The following is an 11,983-nucleotide window of genomic DNA, read 5'->3' as shown; positions in this document are numbered from 1 at the left end:
TGGAAGTACATATGTTTTAAGTCAGATTGAATAGATCATTGCTCTTCCGTCCATACTTTCCCTGTGAATTAGGTTAACATTACATTGTTGCAGCTGAAGATGACTATTGTCACATTTATACAGCTTGTGTCATTAAAACAACTACATGACAACATCAGAATGAAAAACAAAAACATTAATAAGACAGAAGGAAAACTGGGTTTGAAATAACAAACTTAAGTGCAGCATATTTCTATCATAAGTTATTTTCCTACTTCTCATTATGTATGAGTTATGTCTTTTTCGTTATGTGTGTTAAGTGTGACATGTCATAGTAGTTCACTTTGCAAAAGTTTCAAGTACTGGACATGTTTCTCCATGTAGCACTGTTGTGTGAATAGATGCGCAACAAGTTCAAATAGCGACCGCAGTGAACGCAGTCACAGAAGCGTCATGATCTCCAGTTATAGGCCACTTCCTCTGTTTAAAAGTCGTTGCACTCTCCACTTGTTCACCAGAGTCTGGCAGTCAGACTTACAAATGTGTGTGTGTGTGTGTGTGGCAGAGACACAAAGACGTCGGCGTCAGAGTATGACTGCGGGTGAGTTGCTTTGTGTTAAAGTCAGTTCTTTACACCTATAAACTGTAGGCTTGACTAATGGCACTGCAGAAGTGAATATGCTGAATTCACAAAATTGTAATTTATATTATAAATGTAAGTATTGCATCTGTTTCTAAAGGATTCTTGTATTTAGTGCAATATGTATGTAAGTGTATATCTTTAAAATGCGAGTTGCTGTTTTTTTTTTTTTTAGTTGCATCAGGCAATTCAGAGAATAATAGACAAATATTGGAAATAATGTTTTTTAAAAATACATTTTCAGTTTTTCAAGCTGTTCTGCTGCTGGGTGCTGTCTGGGTGCTCTGCTTGGACGGTGCGGCAGCGCAGAGCCAGGCATGTGTATCCAACCGAGAGGTAAAAGCAGCCGAGATGGGTACTAAGTTTTATCTGAACTGGCAGAACTACTGCACATTTCTGAGAAATTAGTGAGTCAAGGAAAATCTGTAGATTAGAAACACAAAAAGGACTACATGGACATACATTTAAAGTTAGTATTTTTTTCATGCCACTTGTGTTAGATGTACATAGATGATAAAATTCATGATGGCTGAATTCCATCTAGCTGCTTCAATTTCAGGGTCCTGATATTGTCCATAATTATCATCACACTGTCCTATTGGGACAATTCAACAGAAAAAAAGTCATCATTAGAGAAATTAATGTTTTCATTACAGGTTAAAGTGCCTATTAAAAAATTTGAGACATGACAGCATGTGTAGAATAATTGTTAGCATTAATGTAGAGGTTGTGGAATCTGTAATAAATAAACTCAAGTATCCAAGTACCCTTGAGCTTGTGGATAGTTTTAATGATAGATGTATAGTAGTCTAATCAAATGCTAGTGTAGTGTAGTGCAGCATAGGAGGTTGTTTTGAACAGTGTCATGTTACCACAATAAATACAATACTTCTTAATACAAGCGCTGTATTTCAGGTGGAATTTTTTGTGCCTGCTAATCTAAATCACAATGCATCAAGTCCTGTCAGTATTGATGTATGTCACGGCAAGAAACTCAACATCTCCCTGGAGGGCTTTAGTGGATCCCCTGTCTGTCACTGGATCAGAGAAAAGAAAACAGTACTGACAATGTAAGTGAATGTTATTGTATCTGTTTAGGTTTTTTTAATTATTATTTTTATGTATGTAAAATGACTGAACTAAGCATTTTCCTAATACTGCCAGAAATGGGACTTACTCCATGGACCCAAAACCACTTTCTGAGAGAGATTCTGGAGAGTACACGCTAGAGTGTGAAACTAGCGACGGGGTCATGTCCTCAAAGACGGTGCAGCTTCATGTTATTAGTAAGTAACAGCACTTATTCTCTCTTCTCTGTAATGCTCAGTCCACACTGAACAAAGAAAACTGATTTTATTTTATTTTTTTCTAGAACGTCCCACAAAACCACGGCTGATGCTAGAAAATGTAGATGTAAAATTTAAATCCCCCGATATCACATGCATCTCTGATGGCAACCCAAAGCCCACAATTACATGGCTTGAGTATGTTGTTTTCTATTACACAAATTCACAATATTATCTATTAATAGTTTATGGGCACTATCATAACTAAAACATTTCCAAAAACAATGTTTCTCCTCCTTTCACACAGCATCGATAATAAAAAAGATATTCTAGAAAAAAAGACAGAGAGTACCATATTGACTTCAACATGTCACGACAAAGGAGTGATGTGCTGTGCTACAAACACTGAAGGACAAGAATGCTCTCAACTGTTTGACTACGGTAATGAAATATTTCATTACATTATTTAAATACATAATACAGAACAGATGAAGTAAGGAAATAAGCTTCAAATTTAGGCTTTAAAGAAAAAGCAGTTACCTCTATGACTTTATCTCTATTTAATCTTGCTGGCAAACATTTAACCTGGCTGTCATGTCTCTTCTGCGTCCCAATGCCCTCCTGTGTGTTTCAGACTTAAAGAGTGACTTAATGAAAAAGGATGAAGTTTCTAATCTGACTGTGAGTCCTCATCAGTCTTTACTACTACGCTGCCGATTTGATGAGTCAAAAAAACTGTATCCTGTGTGGGAGAGGGACGGCGAAAAACTGGATGCCCAAACATTACGATGCTCTTCTACAGTTGACAAGGAGGTATGGAAATCTTCTACTGACACAACTGAGTGTAAAAAAATTAAGTCAAAACATTAGAAATGTCTATTTAATATTTTTATAATGCAGAGACACTTTACTGACCTTTCCCATTCAATTTATAAAACTTTTTTTTTTTCAGATCTGCATTAAAAATGATGTCCATAGTTTTAGTCGGATGACCTACCTATTCATCAAATCAGTAAATGTGAACCACAGTGGCATTTACACCTGCAGGAAGGATCAAATCAAAATTAAATCTGTTTCCATTTATGTCCAGGGTGAGTAGAGCTCATTTTCTGTATGTGTCCTAATTGCAAATGTTTCTAATTAATAATTCTAAATGATTCTGGTTCTCTCTAATATTTTGGTCTATTTGGACCAATTGTACTGATTTAATGCTTGTGTTGCCTCAGAGGAAGGTTTCCTCTCTGCGCAGCTGGATAAGAGCATAATTATACCAGCTCAGAACGCATCAAGTTTGTGTTTGCAAGCCAGCGTTTCCTACCACCCTGTGCTCCAGTACTGTTCCTGGGAAGCTCCTAATCAAACTATGACTAAATGCATCAGGGACATGAGGGTAACAAAACACAGGTAATTGCATGTGTTGATGTTTTTGAAGCTCAACTCCATCAATTAATGTCTCAAAATGTGCAGAACACTAAGATCTTTTCATGAGGTATGTAATTAAAGAAGCATGTGTTGGTTTCATATAAAGCCTCTGTTATAACAATGTTTTCTCAGGACTGTGAAACTATGTGGTCCGTTCAACTCAGGAGAATATAAGTTACATTTGGAGGCTGGAGGACAAACAGAAACAAAAACTATCTCAGTGTGTGTTGTAGGTAAGAGAATGTTTTTGGGGTTTGTTGGCTATTTATTTTAAATGGTGCAAAGCTCATTATCCAATGGTTTTGTTTCAGACGCACCACTGTTGAAACTGAGTGAGAGTGAAAATACCATCACCTGTGAGACTGTGAGTCTTGTGCCAGCGAACTATACCTGGATGTCTTGTTCTTCATCCATTGACAAGTATGATTATGATCAAGTCAGAGGAGTTAGTATCCCTGATATATACACGCATATTGAGATTCAGATTTCCTCAAGTCTCTGCTCTTTGTCTCACTGTAGTTGTGAAAATGACTCTTACTGGGAAGAGATTCCAGGCACCTCTCAAACAGACTCTGACATCCTCTGTAACAAGACGATCAAGAGCTCACTGAGCAAAGAACTTATAAAAGGACTAATGTGGAGATTTTGTCTGACAAACTCATTTGGCTCTTGGTGTAAAACAAGATACACTGCACTTTTACCCCAGGCCAGTAAAGGTAACATGCTCTCCTTCACTTAAAAAAATTATTACATTAAATTCAATAGTTTTTGATGACACAGATGTTATTAGTAACTGCTCATTACACATTGCTCTTTGTAGGTACTCCAAATAATGTATACAGCTTCATGGTGATGAAAATAGGGATTTGTATTCTGCTTCTGGCTCTGACAGTTGTCACTGTGGTGCTTATTTACTTTGTCAAAAAGAAGGTATGTACTGAATGTCACATACACAATACAATAATTAAATAAGAAAAATGCAAGTATAAGCATATGAAGTCATAACTCCAACATTTTTATGCTTCTAATAGAAACCCAAGTATCAGCCCCAGCTTCAGATCATCCAGATGGTTGGTCCAAATGACAATGATTATATCTACATCAACTTCAAGGACTTTGAATACGACCTGAAATGGGAGTTTCCAAGGGAGAACCTAGAACTGGGTATGAATTAGCATAAGACGTTATACTGGTAAATGTGCCAATACAAAAAGTTAAAAATACTCTACTATAAATAAAAGCTCTCAATTTACAATTACAAGTGTTCTCAGCTAAATTTAAAAGTAACAGAATTTGTCTGAAACCAACACCTATTCATTCACTACTTTCTGTATAATGGACACTCAGTAGCACTGAGATCTCCTCTCCGCTGTGGCCTAGTGCTTCCTGAAGTGGGTTTTTTTTTTTTTTTTAGAAAATTCTATATACAGTAATATACATATTTTGTAAAGCTTAAACTGTAAACACTGTAAAGTGCCTTGAGATTACATCTGTTGTGATTTGGCACTATACAAACAAAATTTCATTTAACACTGAACAGTAAATTAAGATTTAAGATACACCATCTTTATGCATCATCACCAACAGGTGCAAAACAGTAATTTTCTCACCTGTAAAACTGAAGTTTAACGTTTCGTATGTATAGTCTGAACAAGAAAACTAACAAGAAGCATAAATTAGAATGAAATTAATATCAAGTACCTCAAAACACCTCAAAACACCTCTTAACTAAAGTACTTCCAGACCTTACATTGCATTGTTCTAATAGTATTACACTTCCCAGTAAAATTTAAAAAAAGAAATTTAAAAATGAGATTATATAAAAATGAGTGTTTGCTCCTCAGGTAAAGAGCTAGGATCTGGGGCTTTTGGCATGGTGGTCCAGGCTACAGCTTATGGAATCAACAAGCCTGGCATGTCACAGCAGGTGGCTGTGAAGATGCTGAAAGGTTAGTGTTACATGAATTTATTACCTGAGTAAAAAGCTAAATATTAATGGAGGGGGTTGATGCAATGTTTAACTCTGCAGAAAAACACCAGGCAATGGAGAAAGAGGCACTGATGTCAGAGCTCAAGATGCTGATCCACATTGGTCACCACACCAATATTGTAAACCTGCTTGGGGCATGCACAGAGTCAGGTACATTGGCCACTGTAATTTATTCAACTGTACAACAAATTTCTATACAATCATTACACCTTTTTTTATCCTTAGCAAGTGAGTGAACCTGTGAACTTAAGAGGAAAGTTATTATCTTGTAGCTGTATGTATGTCATGATATTTAAATGACTCCAGCAGAGTTTAAATAAATGATCATTATTTGTTTTCCCCATATAGGACCAGTATATCTGATTTTCCAGTACTGCTGTTATGGTGACCTGCTGAACTACCTAAAATCCAACAGCGAGCACTATCACAAATCTGTGACCGACGCTTTCGTCAAGGACCGTTTCAGCAGCATTTACCACAACCTGCAGCTCAGAAAAAGGTCAATAAAAGGAAAAACATTTATTAGAAGATTTAGGAAGGAGGTCAACACAGGCTAGATCAAATGAGTATAAGACAAGTATAACTGTGGAATAATTCTGTCAGAAGTTAACATAACGACAACATCAATAACATCATGTTTGTGTTTTCTCAGTGAGCTAGGTGATAATTACGTGCCCATGTACCCCTCCGCCACCAGGGGGCAGGAGGAAATCGCCCTCCTCAACCTCAGCTCTGCTGACATGGACATCTATGAAGGTCAGAAAGTACAAATGTCAAGTCTAAAGTCAAAAAAGCAAGCATACATAGACTATTTTAGCAAGTTAGAAAGAGGTGGCATTTCACTAATTTAGAAGAATCTTGCCCAACCTGGAAAGTTTGGTAATGTATAAGACAACCCTTAGTAACACTAGAACTGAATATTATTAAGAACTTCATCCATCATTAACAGTGGAAAATAAGACCATTCCCAGGTTTCTTTTCAGCACTGTAGCCAAGCTGAGGAGGATTCATAGCTCTGCAGCAACAAATAAAATTGTAACTATTAAACAAAAAGGCTATAGCTAATTTCAACAATGAAATATTTGAATCCACCAACATGTTGGTGGATTCAAATATCCTCCTCCTATTGTCCATGAGTGCTCAAAGATTATTACCTTCAATTAACACATTCATATTAGATCAGATCAATCTCTCTAACTAACCAGCTATGACCAGACTTTAAGGCTGCCATAATCAAACCATCTACCAGAAAAATCCAGTGTTGACTCAGGTGTTCTCTTACCTTCAGACAATGAACTTGTCTCAGTATTCGTCATTCTCGTCCTGTTAGACCATAGCACTGTATTTGACTCTATTGATAACATTGGGATTAAAGGGATTGCACTTGGCTGGTTTAACTCCTATCCAATAATTTTTAATTAATTGAATTTGTTTTTGTTAATTATGGGGTTCCACGAGGCTCAGTGTTTGGACCACAACTTTTCACTTCATACATGTTTCCCTTAGGCACAATTTCCATTGTTATGCAGATGACACATTGAATTTATTTATAAAATCAGATGAAACAAATCAATTAGTCAAACGTCTGGACACCCCTGCTCTAGATTGTATAGTTCTGTCCTCAAGTACTGCTGTGAGGAACATTGGCTTTCTTCGAGGCCAAAATATTTCCTTTACCTCACATGTGAAGGAAACCTCTGCCTTCTTGCAACTGGGGAATGTCACTAACATTAAAGGCATCCTCTCTCAAAAAGAAAAACTGGTCCATGCCTTTGTTACTTCTAGACTGAACTACTCTAACTCTTACTAATAAGGTAAGCTAATTCCTAATAACCTCCTGTTAATCCAAAATGCTGCAGCCAAAGTTCTGACTGGAATTAGCAAGAGAGATTGTATTTTTCTACATTAGCTTCTCTCTATTGGCTCCCCATACGATTTTAAATTTCTTACATACAAAGCTGTTAATGATCAAGCTCTTTCCTATCTTAAATACAGTACCTCATAGTAACAGTTATGCTCTCTTAGTTATGCTGCTATAGGTTTAGACTGCCCTGGGACCTACTTCGGAGCTCCTCTCCTCTCCTCTCCTCATCCTTCAATTATATATCCCACCATCACATGACTTTGTGTCTTCTCTCTCCTGTAGTTTAGCTTTTTCCTCTCTGTCTCTGTCCAAAGTGGGGAATCTGCTAACCAAACTGTCTAATGTCTTGTCTATTGCATGTTGGTACCTTAAGGTCTTAACCTTACAATGCAAAGTGCCTTGAGGTGACTTTAGTTGTGATTTGATGCTATATGAATAAATTGAATTGAAATGAAATGAAGATTTTATTGAAGTGCAAATATGTTCTGTTCAAGCAGACAAATCCCTCTGAGCTGTCTTAGGTCCTAACTGATCCCTGTTTATCTGCACACCCAGAAATCCTTGAAAACCTAGAAAATCAGAGAGATGATCTTCAAACCCTGACTTTTGACGACCTGCTGAGCTTTGCTTTCCAAGTGGCCAAAGGCATGGACTTCTTGTCCTCCAAGAATGTAAGAAACCAATGAACTACACTGTAGAAATGTCAACTAGCGTCAACTTCCATGTTATGATGATACATGTCACCAGATGTCATGACTAACTTATTAACAACCATTTAATATTTTTATCAATTAACTAATAGTCATTAATCAATTAGTTGTCAAACATGTACTTTAACAGTTATTAAAGTACATGAGCTGATGATTATTCTGGTCTGTCTGCAGTGTATCCACCGGGACCTGGCAGCTCGAAATGTGTTGGTGACAAATGGCAGACTGGTGAAAATTGGTGACTTTGGGCTGGCCCGGGACATTGACAATGACTCCAACTACGTTGTGAGAGGAAATGTATGTGAAATAATACCACAGACACTTGTTTTTACATCATACTTCTGTTATTAAATCATGCCTATTCTGTATCACATACGCTGTCTGGGTGACGTATATAGCTTTTGTATCTTCCAGGTACGTTTACCAGTGAAGTGGATGGCCCCAGAGAGCATCTTTCAGGGGATGTACACCATGCAGAGTGATGTCTGGGCTTATGGCATTCTGCTCTGGGAGATCTTCTCACTTGGTCAGGGACAGTTCACAATTAGTGTATTTAAAATCTAATCATACACAGTGCTAAATGTTAAATCTTGTACTTGTGTGTTTCAGGTGTCACTCCGTATCCTGGGGTAAAGGTGGATCACACGTTCTACTCAATGATTGAAAGAGGATTTAAGATGGAATGTCCATACTATGCCAGCAACTCTGTGTAGGTCTCTAATCGGCATACAAACCTTTTCTCCAGCCATTGGCCAGAATCAACACTGTCATGATGAATTTTACATTTTAATAACTTGCACAATAATACAGTGAAGGATGATAATTATAAGACAGCATGACATAATAGAAATATACAGGCTGCAGACGGTGGTGGTACTATTTTTTAGTGGAAATGTTCTAAAACGTATCTTTTGGCGCTGAATGGCACCGTAGACACCTGAAATCAACACTCATTGACAAGCAGAGTAGATTTAGTCTTATATGAGTTGGTTATTGTAGCTTAAGGTATAAGTTTGAGATACCATAGGTTTACCTGGATATCATTGCTTTATCCAACTTTATACTCCTACATTTGAATGAAAAATATCATACTTTTTGCTGTTTAGTTATTTGAGATTTGGGGAATTGATTACTTGAATACAATAAGATACAGTATAAGATACAGTGTATTTAATACGAAAAAACAATTAACAATGCATGTTAGACTTTTTCCTTTCAAGAGAAAGGTATTTAAACAGGTCTACATTAATTAAAAAAGGCAGCTACAATTGTAAAATGCTACATATACATCAATCTATTCAGAAGCTATTTTTCCAATAATATAATCAATATACAACACTTTAAAATTTGCCACTTACAGTACTGATAGAATCATTTAAATAATTCTTCACCTACTGTCTTCAGTACCAAACAAATACAGCAGTCTAGCTGCCTTTTACTTCTAGATTCTGTATCATACCTGCAAATCTTCACAAAGCTATTTAGTTTAAATTTTCATCTCCATTCTGGTTGTCTTTTTTTCTTCTTCTTCTTTTTTTTTCTTCTTCTTCTTCATTTCTTTTTTTACAGATATGACATCATGTGTGAGTGTTGGGACCTAGATCCCAACCACCGCCCATCTTTCTCCAAACTGGTGTCCTTTATGTGTAACCAGCTGACAGACAGAGAGGAAAAGGTAGGCATGTAGAGCAGGATCAGCATGTTGTGGGTAAAATCTAACTTAAACAATTGCTTAAGTATTCTATTCTGATGATCATGAATCTCTTTGCATTTCGCCACTGGTCAGAGGATTTGAATGAATACTGTAACTCATCTATGAACATCACACTATACAGTATTTGTGACTACATACTGCTTTTAATAACCAAACTTCCCCTTTCAGCTCTACCATAACATGCTCGACCAGACTCTCAGCGACCAACAGAGTGCACCAGCCATTTTAGACATTTCCGCCTTGACAAAGCAAGAGAACAAGACGCAGTTGGGCAATGACTACTGTCAGACCAATTCGACTGAGGAAAGCAAAGCAATGTGTCAACATTCTTCTTCTGAAGAGAAGCTTCTGAAACTTTCTGATGGAGAGTAATTGCCTAACGGCATTCGAAGGTTTTTTATATATATATATATATATATATTCCACTGCGGTTACAGCAAAATGAATGTGCATATATTTTATTAGAATACTGTAGATGACTTTGAATAACACAATATTTATCGTTCATTTCACATAATTTCACATCGTAATAAGAACAGAGCATACTGTGTGTTGTCATTATAAACATGGCTGGCATTTCAGCAAAATATACTGTCAAAATGAAAATATGGTATGAATGTAAATACAATACTTTTATATTCTTTAAGTTTTTCATTGTGCAGCTCCAAAAAAAAAAAAAAAAAAAAAAAAAAACAGGTTTGTAAGAGCCTGCATATTCTCAGAACAGAATAGATATCTATTAACTTTTTCCTATGAGGCTGTTGGAACACCTGATCAGCTTCTGGTTGTTTTTTTTGCTATATTGCAACACCTTTTGCCTTAAAATATTTGAAGACATTGCAACAATATGGATTGTCTTGACATGTTTTTTTTTTATATTTTCAATTCAATTTACTCACATACATATATAAGCAGATTACAAATAGTTTAAACAGTTGTTTTATGCACTTATATATTTTGTACCACTTATTATATCTATATTTTTCACACTGTGTTGCTCGATTTTAGCGATGAAAATGCAATAAAAGCTTTTTTCCATATTACACAAAGACTGGTGATGATGTGTTCAGTGATCATCAAATCATTTATTTCATCTGCGACTCCTTAATATGAAACCATGTGTATGTGTGAGTGTGTGTGTGTGTGTTTCCCCTTCTTGTGTCTCCCCTCAGGTCACTGTTACACACCTGCCCTCCGCACAGTGTTACTGCTATTACTGTCTTTACGCGCTAGGTGACGTGAGAGGTCAAAGTTTGGACAAAGAAGAAACACCTGCGGCGAAAACCTAAAACTCTTGAAAACATTGAATGACATGTAACAAATCAATGTAATAATAAACGACGGTCGGGCACGGGGCTGGAGGTAAATCTGTGTCCACCAGTGCATTAACCTTTGCTGCAAAGTCTCGTCCGAAGGTCAACGACACACACACACGGAGTGTCCTCACACAAACATGGACATCAGCACAGTGAACGCTCTGAGCTACGAGGATTTTGTGAATGTTTTCGGCAACGTGGTGGAGAAGTGTCCCGTTGTATCTGCTGCTGTGTGGTCGATGCGCCCGTTTAAGAACCTGGCTGCTCTGGAGGCTGCGATCAGCGAGTTCATCGATGCTCTGCCCGAAACAGGTGAGGTCGGGGGGGGTTCATGCTGCTCGATGTTGTTACCAAACCCACACTGTGCCTAATAATGGCTCGTGTCTAGGTAAAGAGGGGATCCTCAGGTGTCACCCGGACCTCGCGGGCAGGGAGCTCCAGAGCGGAACGCTGACCAGGGAGTCCCGCGAGGAGCAGGCGCGAGCCGGACTGGACGCGCTGAGCAGCGCGGAGGCCTCGCGCGTGTCCCTCCTGAACGAGGCCTACAAGACGCGCTTCGGGTTCCCGTTCGTCATCTGCGCTCGGACGAACGACAAGGAGACGATCTTACAGCAGCTGACCGAGCGGAGCAGGAACCAGGCCGCGGCGGAGAGGGCGCGCGGCATCGACGAGGTCAAGAGGATCTGTCACGTGCGTCTGCAGAGTCTCGTGCTCGCCGAGCCCCCCAACAAGTTGTGAACTTGAATCACGCAAACACTCAAAAGTCACCGTTGTCAAACATCAGTGGGTGATGATCTGTTTTATTCAAAATGTGTGTGTGTGATACTGATCCATCAAAGCATGTAGTGAATGTTAACATATAATCGATAACAGCAATCTGTGTGGATCATTCAACATACTAAACCTAAACCTATACATGAAGGATCATTTACATCATTAAAGTCATATTATTCATATTTACAGTCATAAACATGACGGCACATTCATGGCCTCTCACCTCTCTGAGATGACAAACTGAATTAGACCCTGCAGCAGTGGGTAGTCCTCATGGAGTGGTGGTCC

General features: G+C 37.9%; 2 protein-coding genes across 2 annotated transcripts; both read left to right on the top strand.

Moving 5' to 3' along the window:
• Nucleotides 1-400: 400 nt before the first annotated feature.
• Nucleotides 401-10,298, top strand: flt3 (fms related receptor tyrosine kinase 3). Its single transcript, XM_026361861.1, has 24 exons — nt 401-580; nt 864-955; nt 1,535-1,689; nt 1,784-1,905; nt 1,992-2,103; nt 2,213-2,346; nt 2,540-2,718; nt 2,858-2,996; nt 3,132-3,309; nt 3,460-3,560; nt 3,639-3,747; nt 3,847-4,043; nt 4,148-4,257; nt 4,359-4,491; nt 5,172-5,276; nt 5,357-5,467; nt 5,666-5,816; nt 5,970-6,073; nt 7,737-7,852; nt 8,066-8,188; nt 8,306-8,417; nt 8,501-8,600; nt 9,461-9,566; nt 9,774-10,298. Exons 1-24 carry the CDS (start codon nt 433-435, stop codon nt 9,975-9,977), a joined length of 3,141 nt encoding a protein of 1,046 aa, XP_026217646.1. The 5' UTR covers nt 401-432; the 3' UTR covers nt 9,978-10,298.
• Nucleotides 10,299-10,569: 271 nt separating this feature from the next.
• Nucleotides 10,570-11,822, top strand: urad (ureidoimidazoline (2-oxo-4-hydroxy-4-carboxy-5-) decarboxylase). Its single transcript, XM_026361864.1, has 2 exons — nt 10,570-11,233; nt 11,310-11,822. The coding sequence occupies exons 1-2, from the start codon at nt 11,059-11,061 to the stop codon at nt 11,657-11,659; spliced, it is 525 nt and encodes a 174-aa protein (XP_026217649.1). The 5' UTR covers nt 10,570-11,058; the 3' UTR covers nt 11,660-11,822.
• Nucleotides 11,823-11,983: the final 161 nt, after the last annotated feature.

The sequence above is a fragment of the Anabas testudineus genome, chromosome 2 (genome assembly GCF_900324465.2).
Source record: "Anabas testudineus chromosome 2, fAnaTes1.2, whole genome shotgun sequence".
NCBI classification, from domain to species: domain Eukaryota; kingdom Metazoa; phylum Chordata; class Actinopteri; order Anabantiformes; family Anabantidae; genus Anabas; species Anabas testudineus.
Note: the sequence above shows the minus strand (reverse complement) of the source record. Positions and strands in the feature narration are given on the sequence as shown.

Coding starts and splice junctions, on each gene's coding strand:
- flt3 (XM_026361861.1), top strand. CDS start 433: ATGATCTCCAGTTATAGGCCACTTCCTCTGTTTAAAAGTCGTTGCACT. Junction 2,347..2,539: donor CTCTCAACTGTTTGACTACG/GTAATGAAATAT, acceptor TGTGTGTTTCAG/ACTTAAAGAGTGACTTAATG. Junction 8,189..8,305: donor ACTACGTTGTGAGAGGAAAT/GTATGTGAAATA, acceptor TGTATCTTCCAG/GTACGTTTACCAGTGAAGTG.
- urad (XM_026361864.1), top strand. CDS start 11,059: ATGGACATCAGCACAGTGAACGCTCTGAGCTACGAGGATTTTGTGAAT. Junction 11,234..11,309: donor CGATGCTCTGCCCGAAACAG/GTGAGGTCGGGG, acceptor GCTCGTGTCTAG/GTAAAGAGGGGATCCTCAGG.